This window comes from Calonectris borealis, chromosome 2 (genome assembly GCF_964195595.1).
Source record: "Calonectris borealis chromosome 2, bCalBor7.hap1.2, whole genome shotgun sequence".
In the NCBI taxonomy this organism is placed as follows: domain Eukaryota; kingdom Metazoa; phylum Chordata; class Aves; order Procellariiformes; family Procellariidae; genus Calonectris; species Calonectris borealis.
Genome location: NC_134313.1, coordinates 165127845 through 165141488, shown reverse-complemented (window position 1 = coordinate 165141488; position 13644 = coordinate 165127845). Strand labels below are relative to the sequence as shown.

Sequence of the window (13644 nt, the reverse complement as noted above, 5' to 3'; positions counted from 1 at the left end):
GTCAGCATGAATAAACAAGTCAATGACTTGGATCAAATCCGAGTAGTTAATAGTAATTAAATTTGTTTCCTCTGATGTGTGGGAAAGAGTAGTTATTAAACAAATAGACATATCCAAGATCTCCAGAAACAGCAGACACTCTAGTGCCAAGCCACAAAGCATTAAGGCACCTGTAAAATTCTAGGAGAGACTAATCTTCCTATTGACATGCAGTTGTGAGGAGGGCAATACAGGATTTACTTGATTATTTGGTTTGTAGTAGTCCTTTATGGTGTCTTTAGATTGTTTAAATTCTACATAACAGTCAGCGGGTATGGAGCTTCATGAGGGTTGATCAGTGGTCAAATCACCTCCTGGTGAGGTTTTTTTTGAGGAAGTGCAGGTCCCTGGCTTTTCTAAGCACATAGAACAGAGGTGGTCACAAGCAGGATTAAGCATAGCCGCTATCCCAGTTCTGTCACTGGTGTTACTGCAGTTTTTCGACAACTGTGTACTAAATGATTCTTAATTACCAAGTCTTGGTGTGAAAACATGCAGGACTCACTGTCAGCAAAGTTAGTGAAATAATATCGAGCAGCATGCTATGCTTTGTAGTGTGATGCATCATACCTTTCGTATGCTTGTGGTAAGTCATGTCAAGGTAAATTAATTTCAACAGATGTCTTATAAAAACTTCAGGAAATCTGGAGGTATATTTGAAACTCAGATGTTTCCCAGACACTGCATCTTGGTTTTGGCCTAGGTTTATAAAAGTTTGTAATACATTTGGTTATTTAACGTCAATGCAAATATTCTTTCATCAAACCATATATGGTAAAGCCTTAGTTGTGGCCACATTCTCAGTTTGCTACTCAATAAAATTAGAAAAAACCCTCATGAGCAGAGCTTTTCAGCCATAACTAAATAGGGAGGGAAAGAGTTAAGAGTCTGAAGAACAGGAAGAGCAAAGCATGACTAACAAATCAGCAGAATCGGAGGAAAGCAAAGCTCAAGACGAGTAAGGTAAAACCTGCCATTTCTTGTGTTGTTTTTGCTACAAGCCAAAAATATCTCCTTGGATATACTCAAAACTCAGCTGGACAAAGCCTTGAGCCAAATTCAGTGTTGGCCTTCCTTTGAGCAGGGGATGCATCTGATGAACCTCAGGGTCCTTTCCAATTAGACCATTTTGTGATCCCATGTAAGCTGCAGGGTTGGTAGATACGGAACTAACTTCTGTTTGCAGAGGTACAGTAACTAAGGTGCAAGGCTGCTGACACTATAAGCTGCTACAGAGAGAAACAATTAGGTGATTGTCGGAGTTCTGATAGAGATGTGATTTTGTCGCTTCCTAGCTGGAAAGGCAAAGGAAAAAAGTATCTCTTCTGCAACCTGAATTATATAGGGTAGATCCAGAATCAATTGTTGATCTTTGTCCGTTTTGTTTTACATTAACCTGTCTTCTAAATGAATGTGCTGCTAGCTGGTTTTGCTTTATATCCTGGGGAGCATCAAACACAGTATAACGAGCCAGTCAAAAGAGGTGATTGTCCCGCTGAATTCAGCGTTGGTGCAGCCTCACCTGGAGTGCTGTGTGCAGTTCTGGGCCCCACAATTTAAGAAGGATGTGAAGGTCCTTGAATGTGTCCAAAGGAGGGCACCAAAGCTGGTGAAAGGGCTGGAAGGAATGTCCTGTGAGGAGCAGCTAAGGACTTTGGGCTTGTCTAGTTAGGAGAAAAGGAGTCTGAGGGGCAACCTCATTGCTCTCTACAGCTTCCTGAGGAGGGGACGTGGAGAGGGAGGTGCTGATCTCTTCTCCCTGGGATCCAGTGATAAGACGTGTGGGAACGGTTCAAAGCCGCGCCAGGGCAGGTTCTGACTGGACATTAGGAAGCATTTCTTAACCGAGAGGGTGGTCAAACACTGGAACAGGCTTCCTAGAGAGGTGGTTGATGCCCCAAGCCTGCCAGTGTTTAAGAGGCATTTGGACAATGCCCTTAATAACACGCTTTAACTTGGTCAGCCCTGAATTGGTCAGGCAGTTGGACTAGGTGATCGTTGTTGGTCCCTTCCAACTGAAATAGTCCTATTCTATTCTATTCTATTCTATTCTATTCTATTCTATTCTAATTCTACTCTTTTGTTTTCGTACGGGGTTTCACAGAAAGAAGAAATAATTTATCTAATGGGTATTACTTTTAAGTTGTGTATTATTTCTGTTATTTTCTAATTGTCAATAGCTTTCTCTTTTAAGTTACTTCTAGCACTGGAAACAAACATATAGAAGGAAAAATGGATCCCTTGTTTTGGCCATCAGAAACTAACAGCTTTCGACGTTTCACCCCTGAGTCTTTGGCAGCAATCGAGGAAAGAATTGCTAAGAAAAAAAAGCAGCAAGCCAAACTTAACCGGGAGAATAAGGACCAAGTTGTTGAAGAAGATAAACTTACTCCTCAGCTTGATCTGAAAACCTGCAAAAAACTGCCATCCCTGTATGGGGATATTCCTGTGGAGCTCATTGGGGAACCCCTGGAAGATTTTGATCCATACTACAGTGATCACAAGGTTAAAACTTTCAAAAGCTTTTTTTATTTAATTTTGTCTGCTGAGACAGTAAAAGCTCTGTTCAGGAGATGCTGGTTTTTGATTGTTCTGTAGACAGATCTTCAAACATTACTAGTGTTTTTGGGGGCAGGAGTGCTAAGGTATGCTCCACATTATGTAATGAAAAGGTAATTTAAGTGCCAGTCAGCAATCAGAATTAATTATGAAAACATGATCACTTGATAGCTACACTTTGATAGGAAATATATTCTGGGATAACTGATGCTTTGTTTTTCAGAGCAGTTTCTGTGATGTCTGTGGGGCTGAACTCACTGTTGTATAAACAGTGCCTGTCAAACAGTAGATTACACTGATTTACTGCAGATGTGTTTGCTGAATTAAAAATACTATACAAATTGGGGAGATATATTTGAGATATTTCCAGTACTCTGTGTAGCAAAAGCGTATATTTTCATTATAGTAAATTAATTTTCTGTTATTTTATGTCTCGTCAGCTTTGTTTATTGTACCATATTTATATTGCATATACTCAATGCAATGTGTTTTGTGTTGTTGCCTGTAGAAGTGTGTAAAGTAGATGCTCTAGGAGTCACTTGTAAATGAAATGTCTATTGTATGATTGCTTACTATTGAGGGGGACTTGACCTGAAGAGCAGCAGGTTCCATCCAATCCTATATTGCTGTCTTTTATGTATACTAGCAAGTCACTGGAATATAATAATTTAATCAGAGAACACGCAGAAAGCTTTGTTCTTCCAGAGATATTTTTTCTCAAAGTAATTGAAGTGATGTTCTTGATGAAGAGAAACTAAGGCTGATTCAGTTGAAGAAATTTAGATACAAGTTAGTGAACCGTGTTTTTGATTTAAGAGATTTCATTTTTACTTCATGTGGCAAAAGTACTGAGCTGCATGGACCTTAAGGTAGCTTAGAGGGAATTTACAGTGTTACCTGATAGTTTAGAGATATTTGAAAATTAAAATTTTTGCTTTAACTGGCCTGGATTCTGGCAGTCGTACACAGTATATATTTTGTAATTAATCTTTTCTAGCCTATAAAACTGTCCAAGAGTAAGGTACTTTTGAGTATGACTAACATCACTGTTGCAGTCCCAGAATAGTATCCTTTAATTACTTTGACCAAGTGAATATGATCACTTGCTCTTCAAATTCATTCCCATTACTACTTCCTCACAGGCAATAATGAACTTTTATATAGCTGGTGTCTTTCTTTCAAAATGTAGCATCATCAGGTCACAGCTCCAAGTAAGAATATAGGAAAGCTTTACTTGTAATTTACTTGTAACTTGTAAGTTAGATATAGTTCTAGATGCAGATTTGAAAACCTAAGCATTTAATTTTTGGGGAAAATTTTGCTTCATTAAAATATTTCATATACTATGAATCTTTTTTTTAATAGACTTTTATGGTGATAAATAAAAGGAGGACTATTTTCCGGTTTACTGCCACGCCTGCCTTGTGTATAGTTGGTCCTTTTAATCCAGTCAGAAAAGCAGCAATTAAAATTCTGATCCATTCATATCCTTTTATTGGCTTCCCTTTTTTCAGTTTTAAAATATACTGTACCATTTTCTGTCATTCTGTTCCTCTGTTCATATTAATGTAAATGTAAACTCGTGGCTGTGGTAGAGATTTTTAAAAAGTTGTATTGAATCTTGTTTTACAACAGCTAAGATATTTACATGGTGTTGGTACAAGTAAAAATGTCAAAAAGCTCATATTTAAAGTCAGTTTTGCAGATATTGTTATGAAACAACATTTAGAGGCTACTGTATGATATTTTAGCCCTTTTCCAGAACTTTTTCTAAATCTGTACTGTGGTGACAAGCTTAAATTTTAGAAAAAAAACCTAAACCGTGACTCCCTAGTTATTAAAACGTGAAGGATGTGATTTACGGCAATGCTTTGCTGAAAGATTCTGATGTTATCCTAAGAAATGTATTTCACACTCAAGTTTAGAAAGTTCTGAAGAGCACCCATTTTTTATATTTTTGCAAAAATATAAACATAGTTTGAAGAATGTAAAAATGTGAAGGATCGCAGGTGCAAAACCATAGGTTGAGTAGTTTCTTCTCTTTTTACTAAACATCTGTTCTCATTTGGAATTATTAATTTGTAGAAATAGGTCCTTTTATGGGAATTTATGGCTGACTTTGAATGCGTATTCATGCTATTAGAAATTACTAAATTTGCTGTTCAGTTTCAAATAAACCCTAAATTTAAGGCCAATGTTTGTTTTTAAAAAAACACCCACTTCTATTAGGTGACAAGTGAACCTTCACGGAAGGATGGTTTTTCTTCTGTATGTTTTCATCGCCTGCCACATAAAATGAGAAAGTTTTCTGAACTCGTGGCAGAGCGCAGGTGTAAGAATGTATGTATTGACTCCCAGTTTCAGAGAACACTGGTTATTGATAATTAAGCTTTTTCATCTGGTTTTGCTAGGCTTAAAAACCCTAGTTATTATGGGATTGTGGCCCATTTCTCTTTATTCCATGCTCCTGCTGGAAAGAAATGGAGGTTTCTAAAGTTTCAAATAACAGTAGACAGCAGAGGACTCAGATTTTTTCATTTATTTGTATTCCTCATCTCTTCTGTCAAAGATATTATGTCCCACTAATGTCCTAGCTTCCAAAACTATCTCCACATGCAGGTAATTCATTGTTATTTTTAAACCATGAAGTTTACCCAGCTGAGCAGATGTTTGATCTGACATCAGTTTCTTTGGAAAACACATGAAAAGTCCTGAGCATATTCAAAACCAAAGTACTAACTTGAATATCTGTATAGATTTTTGTGTGTAAATCAGCAACTTTTCTGAACTTCATTGTTTGATAATATAGCACCTTTTCCTTAACTTATTATTCACATTATTTGTTGGCTTTATTACATGTACTGTGGTACTCAATTGTGCTTCCATGGCCATAAATAAGCTTCCAGAAGCACTCAACTGGACTGAGTAAGTATCTCAGTTGCCATTTGTTCACGCTTTTTCTAAGGATACTAACATGCTGGACTGAAAAATTTAAATAATGTGGTGATCTAATTCTGGGGCTTGAAAATTCTCAGACAGACATCTGAGGAAGATTTAGGATTATTATTATTATATCACGCAGTCTTCTGTGGTGCTTCAGTGCCTTTTCTTAGAAGTTTATGCCATATGCTCTTTTCTCTACATTGGCTACTTTTGCCATCTGGTGTCACATAGAATGTTGCCCCATTTTTCCTTTTAAGGATTAAGCCTTTTAGAGAGACTGTGCAGCAGGATTCTAACTTAATATCTCTCATTCTAAGGCAATAACCTGAATGTCTGTTGTAGCCGGCTCATGCAAAAAGTATAAAGGGATAAATATTCATTCCATTCTTTCTTGCTGTTTCCTGGGGACACTCCTAGTTCAGTTGTTCACATTAGGAAGTCATCTATTTATAATGTCTTGTTACCTTTTGTAATTGTGCACTGTATCCAGTGTAACTTGAACTAATGTTCTAGAATTGAATCTTGAAAAAGTGCCTGGAGCCTCAGAGGTTCTATAACTTTAATTCCTCTTATTTTGGGGTAAGCATGGTGAGAATGATAGCTTAATTTTATGTAGGATTTCTTTCAGTTATGGAGTATTTGTCAGAATAAATTTATAAAATGTGCAAACTTTACAGGCTAAAATAAGTCTTTACTGTTACTGTTCTGCCAAAATGTTGAGGCTTTGAAATTTTCCAGACTGCTTTAGAACATAAACACAGTCTTAAAATTTTTTCATAAGGAAGTGTGAGCTATCCTGCATCCAGAAATAGTATAGTATGCTTATGTGAACATTTGTGATTATAGATTTACATGGAAAGCTTACTAAAATTCAGGAAGGCATCTTCTTTATACCTATGATGTTTCTGAAAGTAATGTAACCTGTCCTATTTCACTTCACATTTTCTGCCTTCATCTCCATCCAGTGACTAAATCATAGAAAAGGTAGAAATGTGCCTGAATGTGTCTCAATCTCATCAATATTTTTATTTCTATAACTTTAATATACACTTGCCTTCTCAGATATCTTTTTACTGGCATATATACTGGTGAAATATTGATAAAAATATTAGCAAGAGGATTTGTTTGGAATGAATTTACCTTTCTTCGAGATCCATGGAACTGCTTGGATCTTGTCGTTACTGTCATAACGTAAGTAAAACTCAGTTGTTCTTTTACACTCAAGGGACAAACACACAGATAAAATGTTATTTGATATTGCTGAAGTTCTTTAGAGTGGTTGGCATCCTACCTGCTTAAGAGTTACTGTGGTTGAATCACCCTTTGCATATCTGCAAAGAGAAAAATAGTCATAGACCTTAAAGCAAGACCTAAATGCAAAGCTCATCTTAGAACTGTTTGATTGTTCTCAATTTAGTACGTATTTAAATTTTTTTAAGAGGTGATTGCATAGACAGCCGAAACCAAACATGCCTCTTTATATTGTCTTAGTTGTACTCTGGATCAGATGAAACTCATTTGAGAAGGATCCAAAGTGAGTCACAAGGTGTTGAATGACATGGTGATAAATAGCAGATGAAATCCCAAGAACGTAAAGTGACGCTCAAGGGAGAACAGAGCTAGCTTTACATACACAGTTATGGGCTCTGAAATAACTTTCACTTGTTGGGAAGACGATGTTGGAGTTAAAATAGACAATCTTGTGAAAACACCACTCCAGTGTGCAATCATGGTCAGAGAAGGAAATAGAAAATGAGGACATTATGGGTAAGAAATAAAGAAAGAAGCAGAACACATAGTTATTTCACTGTGTGGCCTGTATTTTTTTTTTTGTTCCTGACATCTCAAAAGATGACAGAATTAAAAAAAAATTATACAGGGAAGATGTATCTCTTGTATGTCACATAACAAGAAACTAAATAGAGTAGAACTCTCATGAAAAAAGTACAGAGCAGGAACATGGTTGAAGTCTGTGGCACAGAGCCAAAAAGAGAATAAATAATTTATATTTTTCTCCTGCAACGAGAGCTAAAGGCACCAATTGAAGTTGTCAGATGGCAGAATAAAAAAGAAGGGAGTAGTTTTTCACACTACGTGTAGTCATATTCCCATCGGAGGTTGTGGATGCAAAAAACTTAGCTGCATTCAGAAGGCTTTCTGGACAAAATCCTGGATGAAAACACATTAAGGGTTATTTTTAACACAAACATACTATGTCTTGTTCAGGAATTCTCTGAGTTATAAATTTGCTGGAAGAATTAAATCTGGGAAGCATCACTGCCTTGATTCTAAACTCCCCTGTAAGCATCTGTTGTGGGTCATTCTTGAAGACAGGGTAATAGGCCAGATGGATCACTGCTGCGGTCAATTTTAAATTCATATCAAAACCAACTAGTGAGGTGGACAATAAATGAGGAAGAAACCAAGTCAGAATTTGCATCTCAAATACAGAATGTTAATCTTGAAAGCAAAATAGTCTTACTTGCAGCAGTGAACAGATTCACTCATGCCCAGTCTCAGCTTTCAAAGCAAATCTCTATTATTTAGCATTTCTGAATAAGTTTTCAGTTGTCTTGTTCTAATTTATTAGAGGTGTAAAGTAATTTAGATTGGAAGGGACCTCTGGAGATCATGTGGTCCAGCTCCATGCTAAAAGCAGGACTAATTTAGATTAGGTTGCTCCAGTCAAGTTCTGAGTTTCTCTGAGCATGGAGATTCAACAATTCTCTGAGCAATCCATTCCAACCACATTGTGGGTTTTTTTTCTCCCAAATTTCTAACTGAAATGTCTTGTGTAGCAACTTATGTCTGCTGCCTCTCATCCTTTCATGGTGAGCTTCCAAGAACAGCCTGGCTCCATCTTCTCTAAGCCCTTACATTGGGCAGCTGAAGACAGCAATAAGATTCCTGCTCCATCACCCCATTATCCTGCTCTTCTTCAGACTCAATAAATCCAATCCAGCCTAACAATTTAACTATCTAATTGTCTTACTGCCCCCCCTTAGAGCCCTGATTGGACCTGCTCCAGTACGTAGAATGTCTTTCTTGCCCTGGAGAGCCTGAAGCTGGACACAGTACTCCAGATTCAGTCTCAGAAATCACTTCCTTCAATGTATGCGCTAGACTCCTCAACATATGAGCTAGACTCATGCTAATCTAGCCCAACACATGACAGGCGTTCCGTGTCACAAGGGTGCTCTGCTCATTCATGTTCAATTTGTCTGCCCTGACCTCAGATCCTTTTCTGCAAAGCTGCCATTATCCAATCTGCCCTCAACTCCTACTTGTCATGCTGACTCAGGTGCAAGACTTTGCCTTTGCTTTTGCTGAACTTCATGAGATTTCTACAGCCCATAACTCCAGTCTGTCAAGCTCACTCTGCAGAGCAGCCTTACCACCCAGTATATTGACTGCTCCCCGCCCCAGTTCAGTATTTGTGAACTTGCTGAAGGCAAACTCTATTCCATTCTTCAGGATGTTAATGAAATTGTTAAATATTGGCCCCAGGACTGACCCATGAGGGGTGGCTGCCAGCTGAACTTTGTCCCTTTTTTCAGAGCAAATAGATGCCTGGATAATATTTCACTTCCACAGGCTTTGACACTAGACTTGGGGACCTGGGAGGCCTGAGAGCAGACCTCACTGGTAAAGACCAAATCAAGGCAGCATTGGGTAGTTTCAGCTTTTGCATGTCCTTTGTCACTAGGTTTGTCAACAGGCCCACAGTTTCCTTAGTCATCTTCTCACTGCTGATGTACTTAAAGTAGCCTTTCTTGTCACCCTTCACATCCCTTGCTAGCTTCAACTTCAGCTGAACTTTGTCTTTCCTTGCTTCACCCCTGCATGTTTGGCAATGTCTTAGTGTCCCGTCCCAGAGCTACCTCTGCTTCAACCTTCTGCACACTTCCTTTTTGAATGTGAGATTATTCAGGAGCTCCCTGTTCAGACAAGCTGGTTTTCTGCCACATCCGCTTGACTTTCTGCAGAGTAGAGTGCGTTGTTCCTGTGCTTCGAAGAAAATACCCTTGAAGATCAACCAGCTGTTCTGGGGGCCACTTTTCCCTTTGGGGCAGTTTCAGATCCCTGAACACGCTGAAATCTGCTGTCCTAAAGTCCAAGATTTTTATTCTGCAGTTTATCTTGCTTACTTCTCTTGGGGTCTTAAACACCACCATCTCATGGGCTCTGTAGCAAAGGCTGCCATCAGCTGTCACATCCCTGACTGGTTTTTCCTTATTTGTAAATAATAGGTTCTGTACTCAGATGTTTTCAGACGCATATATATGTGTATGAACAAAGTATTCTTATGGGTAATCTATCAACCACTAAGGAGCTTACACATTGTTAATCATCAGTAACTATCAAGTAGTCCAACAGCTTTATGAACAATTTCATTTTATGGTCCTACTTCCCCACCCATACTCCTATTTCATTTGTGTTTAAGCAGATATAAGCACTGTGCAATATAGTATCTCCTGTTTTTTTGGGTATTATTATGCAACAAATAAAAGTATTTGGAAATTAACTCAACAGTTAACTCAAGTGCAGTTATTACTTAAGGTACTTGAGAATTATTTAATCTTACAGGTTAGGCAAAGCCATAGTGTTCTTATCTATTGCTGACAAAAGTCATGCTTTGAATGGGAGGTTGCCTAGATCACCTCCAGAGGTCCTTTCAAACCAATGTTTCTCAGATTCTCTTATTGAGACTTTTTATTTTAAGGAATTCTGCTACCAGTTATGACCTTATCATAAGATGAGTCACAATTCATGTCCATTCTGACATGAAAGAAGTCTTATAAAATATGGGGTAACCTGTTAAAGTGCTGTATAGAATATGCAACTCTTAAAATCCTCATTTTCTGAGATGTTCAAATTGTTGAAACAATTAAATTGAAACTAGTTTCAATACTCAAGTTCTTACCTGTCTGTTAAATAAAAGTTAGAAAGACAGCCATGTGGTACAGGATTAACATATTGTAAACCTAGTTTTGCTCAATTCCCTCCACCTAAAGTATATATTAGGTAGTTTTGAGATAGCTACAACATATACTTTCATGTGATCTAAATCAGATTAGCCTCAGTATGAGAAGGTTTTATATATTTATTTGACATTTTGATGAATTAACACTTCAAAAGTTAAGCATCCAAATCTACACTAAGTAAAAACTTCCTGTGTTTCTTTTCAGAGGCACTATTCAGAAGTCTCATTATTTTATATCAGTACCTAGAAATGGACTTAGATTCCTAAGTTTAGACATCTATCTTAGGACATATTTGACCTATTTATTTTCTGTAACTTATTCATTACTGTGTGCTCAATATGCATATGCTCTGAAAAGCTAGATCTTTGTCATTCAGTTATTTGGTGGTCTAATTTTATAGGTATGTTACTATGTCTAAAACTATACGCAAGGTTTCAGCTCTTCGAACTTTCAGAGTACTGAGGACTTTGAAAGCTATTTCAGTAATACCAGGTAAGGAACAACATGTCTTACTAATTTTCTCTCCGCTTCAGCAGTATTTTTGTAAGTCGTGTCACTAGATTAGGATACCAAAGTATGGATTTCAGAATCTAACTGCAAAAACTCATTTGAAAATCTATAAATGACTATATATCCTATTGTCATATATATTAACTTTACCATTTCTATGTAATTACAAATATATTTTTGATTTTGCTATGGAATTGTAACAGGAATTAAACGTAGGACGTGTTTAATTTTTAATGTCAAAACCACCCATCAATACTTTTCCTTTCATATTCACCATGGAGAACAGAGATTAAATGTAATTTTACTTTTTTCTTATGTAGGATTTCTAGAAAAATCCTGGTTATCACTCTCTACCTATGTCATATTTCAAATTCAGTTATTCTGCCAGAATATTGGTCTTCAGTTTATATATTGCCCATTTTCACAGAGTTACAGAATGGTTGAGGTTGGGAGGGACCTCTGGAGATCATCTAGTCTAACCCCCTGCTCAAGCAGGGACACCTAGAGCTGGTTGCCCAGGACCGTGTCCAGACGGCTTTTGAGTATCTCCGAGCCTGGAGACTCCACAACCTCCCTGGGCAACCCGTGCCAGTGCTCAGTCACCCTCACAGTAGAAAAGTGTTTCCTGATGTTCAGAGGGAACCTCCTGTCTTTCAGTTTGTGCCCATGGCCTCTGGTCCTGTCACTGGGCCCCACTGAAAAGAGCCTGGCTCCATCCTCATTGCACCCTCCCTGCAGGTATTTATATACATTGATGAGATCCCCCCTGAGCCTTCTCTTCCCCAGGCTGAACAGTCCCAGCTCTCTCAGCCTTTCCTCATGGGAGAGGTGCTCCAGCCCCTTCATCATCGTTGTGGCCCTTTGCTGGACTCTCTCCAGTATGCCCATGTGTCTCTTGTACTGGGGAGCCCAGAACTGGACCCAGTACTGCCGATGTGGCCCCACCAGTGCTGAGCAGAGGGGAATGATCCCCTCCCTCGACCTGCTGGTAATACTTTGCCTTATGCAGCCCAGGATACCATTCGCCTTATTTGTGGCAAGGGCACATTGCTGTCTCGTGTTCAACTTGATGTCCACCAGAAGCCCCAGGTCCTCTTCTGCCAAGCTGCTTTCCGGCTGGGTGGTCCCCAACATATATTTGTTCCCTTTCCAGTGTTGTAAATGTTCTTTTGTTTTTAAACTGGTGACATCTGTAAGGCATTATCTTCTGAGACAGAATTCCCTGAGGTCAGCAGAAGCTATCCTTTATTGTAATGTATATTTGGCACAATGTGAAGTACTTGGTTAATGTTAATCAAGCACAGAAATCTGTCCATATTCAATAAAGCTCCTAAGAGTTTGGTTAGATGCCATCTTAATTTAGAATTTTAAAGTTAGCAAAATTAGTGTTAGAAGGAAGTAAAAGCCAAATAAGTTATGATTAGAAAATTTAAGTAAAAATACTTTACTCATTCCTATGCTTTATTTTACCTCTTTTAATACTCTGAAGTTACAAAACCGTTTACACTGATTGTTTTTAACATACTTGCAACTGTTGTATATTGTCATATGGGAACGCTACTGCATTCCTCTTCTCATTTTGCATATTATTGAATCTTATTTTTCTAGGTCTGAAAGTCATCGTAAATTCACTTATTGAATCTGTTAAGAAACTTACTGATGTCTTGATCTTGACTGTTTTTTGCTTGAGTATATTTGCTCTAATAGGCCTCCAGCTTTTTATGGGCAATTTAACATCCAAATGTGTCCTCAGTAATACTACATACAGTGACATATTATGTCAGGATGCCAAGATATATGTACCAAATGATGAAGGTAAATTTTATTCTTTTCTCCCTTTGCATAATCTGTATATCTTCCTATGTATGTCTTGTTTTTTCACAGAGATGTTAAAATATAATCGCATGTATTTCTCCCAAGAAGGTATGTCCTTCCATTTGCACAAGTAGTAATATGAAGTCTCTGGGACAACTGAATGTGAGATTAGTGAATGTGGGATTTGGAGAAGATTAGCAGTCTGTGGGATAGAAGGGACTGAGTTTTCTATGAGCGTTTGCTTCTTTACCTAGGCACATTGCACGGGGATCCTAATTTTAGGGGTACGGCACGGAGAATGATTTTTTCCATCACTTAAGCTATATCATTCAGGGATTTTGCCTACTTCTCGCAGAGATTCTTATTTTTACCAGAGATCAAATAAAATCTTATATTGTGAGTTATGCAGTTAATTTTTTTTTTTTTAATTGCCATAGGGACAGATCTGCTGAAAACCAGCCCTATATGCCTTTTGTGTGAAAGGAGTCTTTCACAGAGGTTTGGTCCATCAGGCTGTTTTTTAAAGTGCAGTTATGTATGGTTTACTGTCAGAGTGCTGTAGGAACTGACAACTTCTGATTTTATGATTCCTTGATATTTGTTTTAGTAGACATCTGCTACAGAATGAATAAATCTTCTGAAATACTGCTCTGTGGGTTCAGTTCAGATCCTGAGTAAGTGACCAAAACACTTTTAGTACTTTCTTATTTTTTCCTGCAGATGTACTGTGGTTTTATTTTTGGCCTAAAGGAATGGTGATGATTTTTCAGGAGGGTGGAGTGTGTGTATGTGG

The 13644-nt window shown here is 37.9% G+C and overlaps 1 protein-coding gene across 1 annotated transcript in view; it reads left to right on the top strand.

Annotated features, from left to right (window-relative positions):
- Positions 1 to 2267: 2267 nt before the first annotated feature.
- Positions 2268 to 13644, top strand: part of LOC142079653 (sodium channel protein type 5 subunit alpha-like) — a 45809-nt gene continuing 34432 nt past the window's right edge. The window contains exons 1-7 of the mRNA XM_075144253.1: positions 2268 to 2544; positions 3964 to 4082; positions 5434 to 5523; positions 6604 to 6732; positions 10927 to 11018; positions 12645 to 12866; positions 13462 to 13525. Of these exons, the coding sequence (XP_075000354.1) occupies positions 2272 to 2544; positions 3964 to 4082; positions 5434 to 5523; positions 6604 to 6732; positions 10927 to 11018; positions 12645 to 12866; positions 13462 to 13525 (989 nt within the window). The 5' untranslated portion in view covers positions 2268 to 2271. The remainder of the gene's footprint in view (positions 2545 to 3963; positions 4083 to 5433; positions 5524 to 6603; positions 6733 to 10926; positions 11019 to 12644; positions 12867 to 13461; positions 13526 to 13644) is intronic.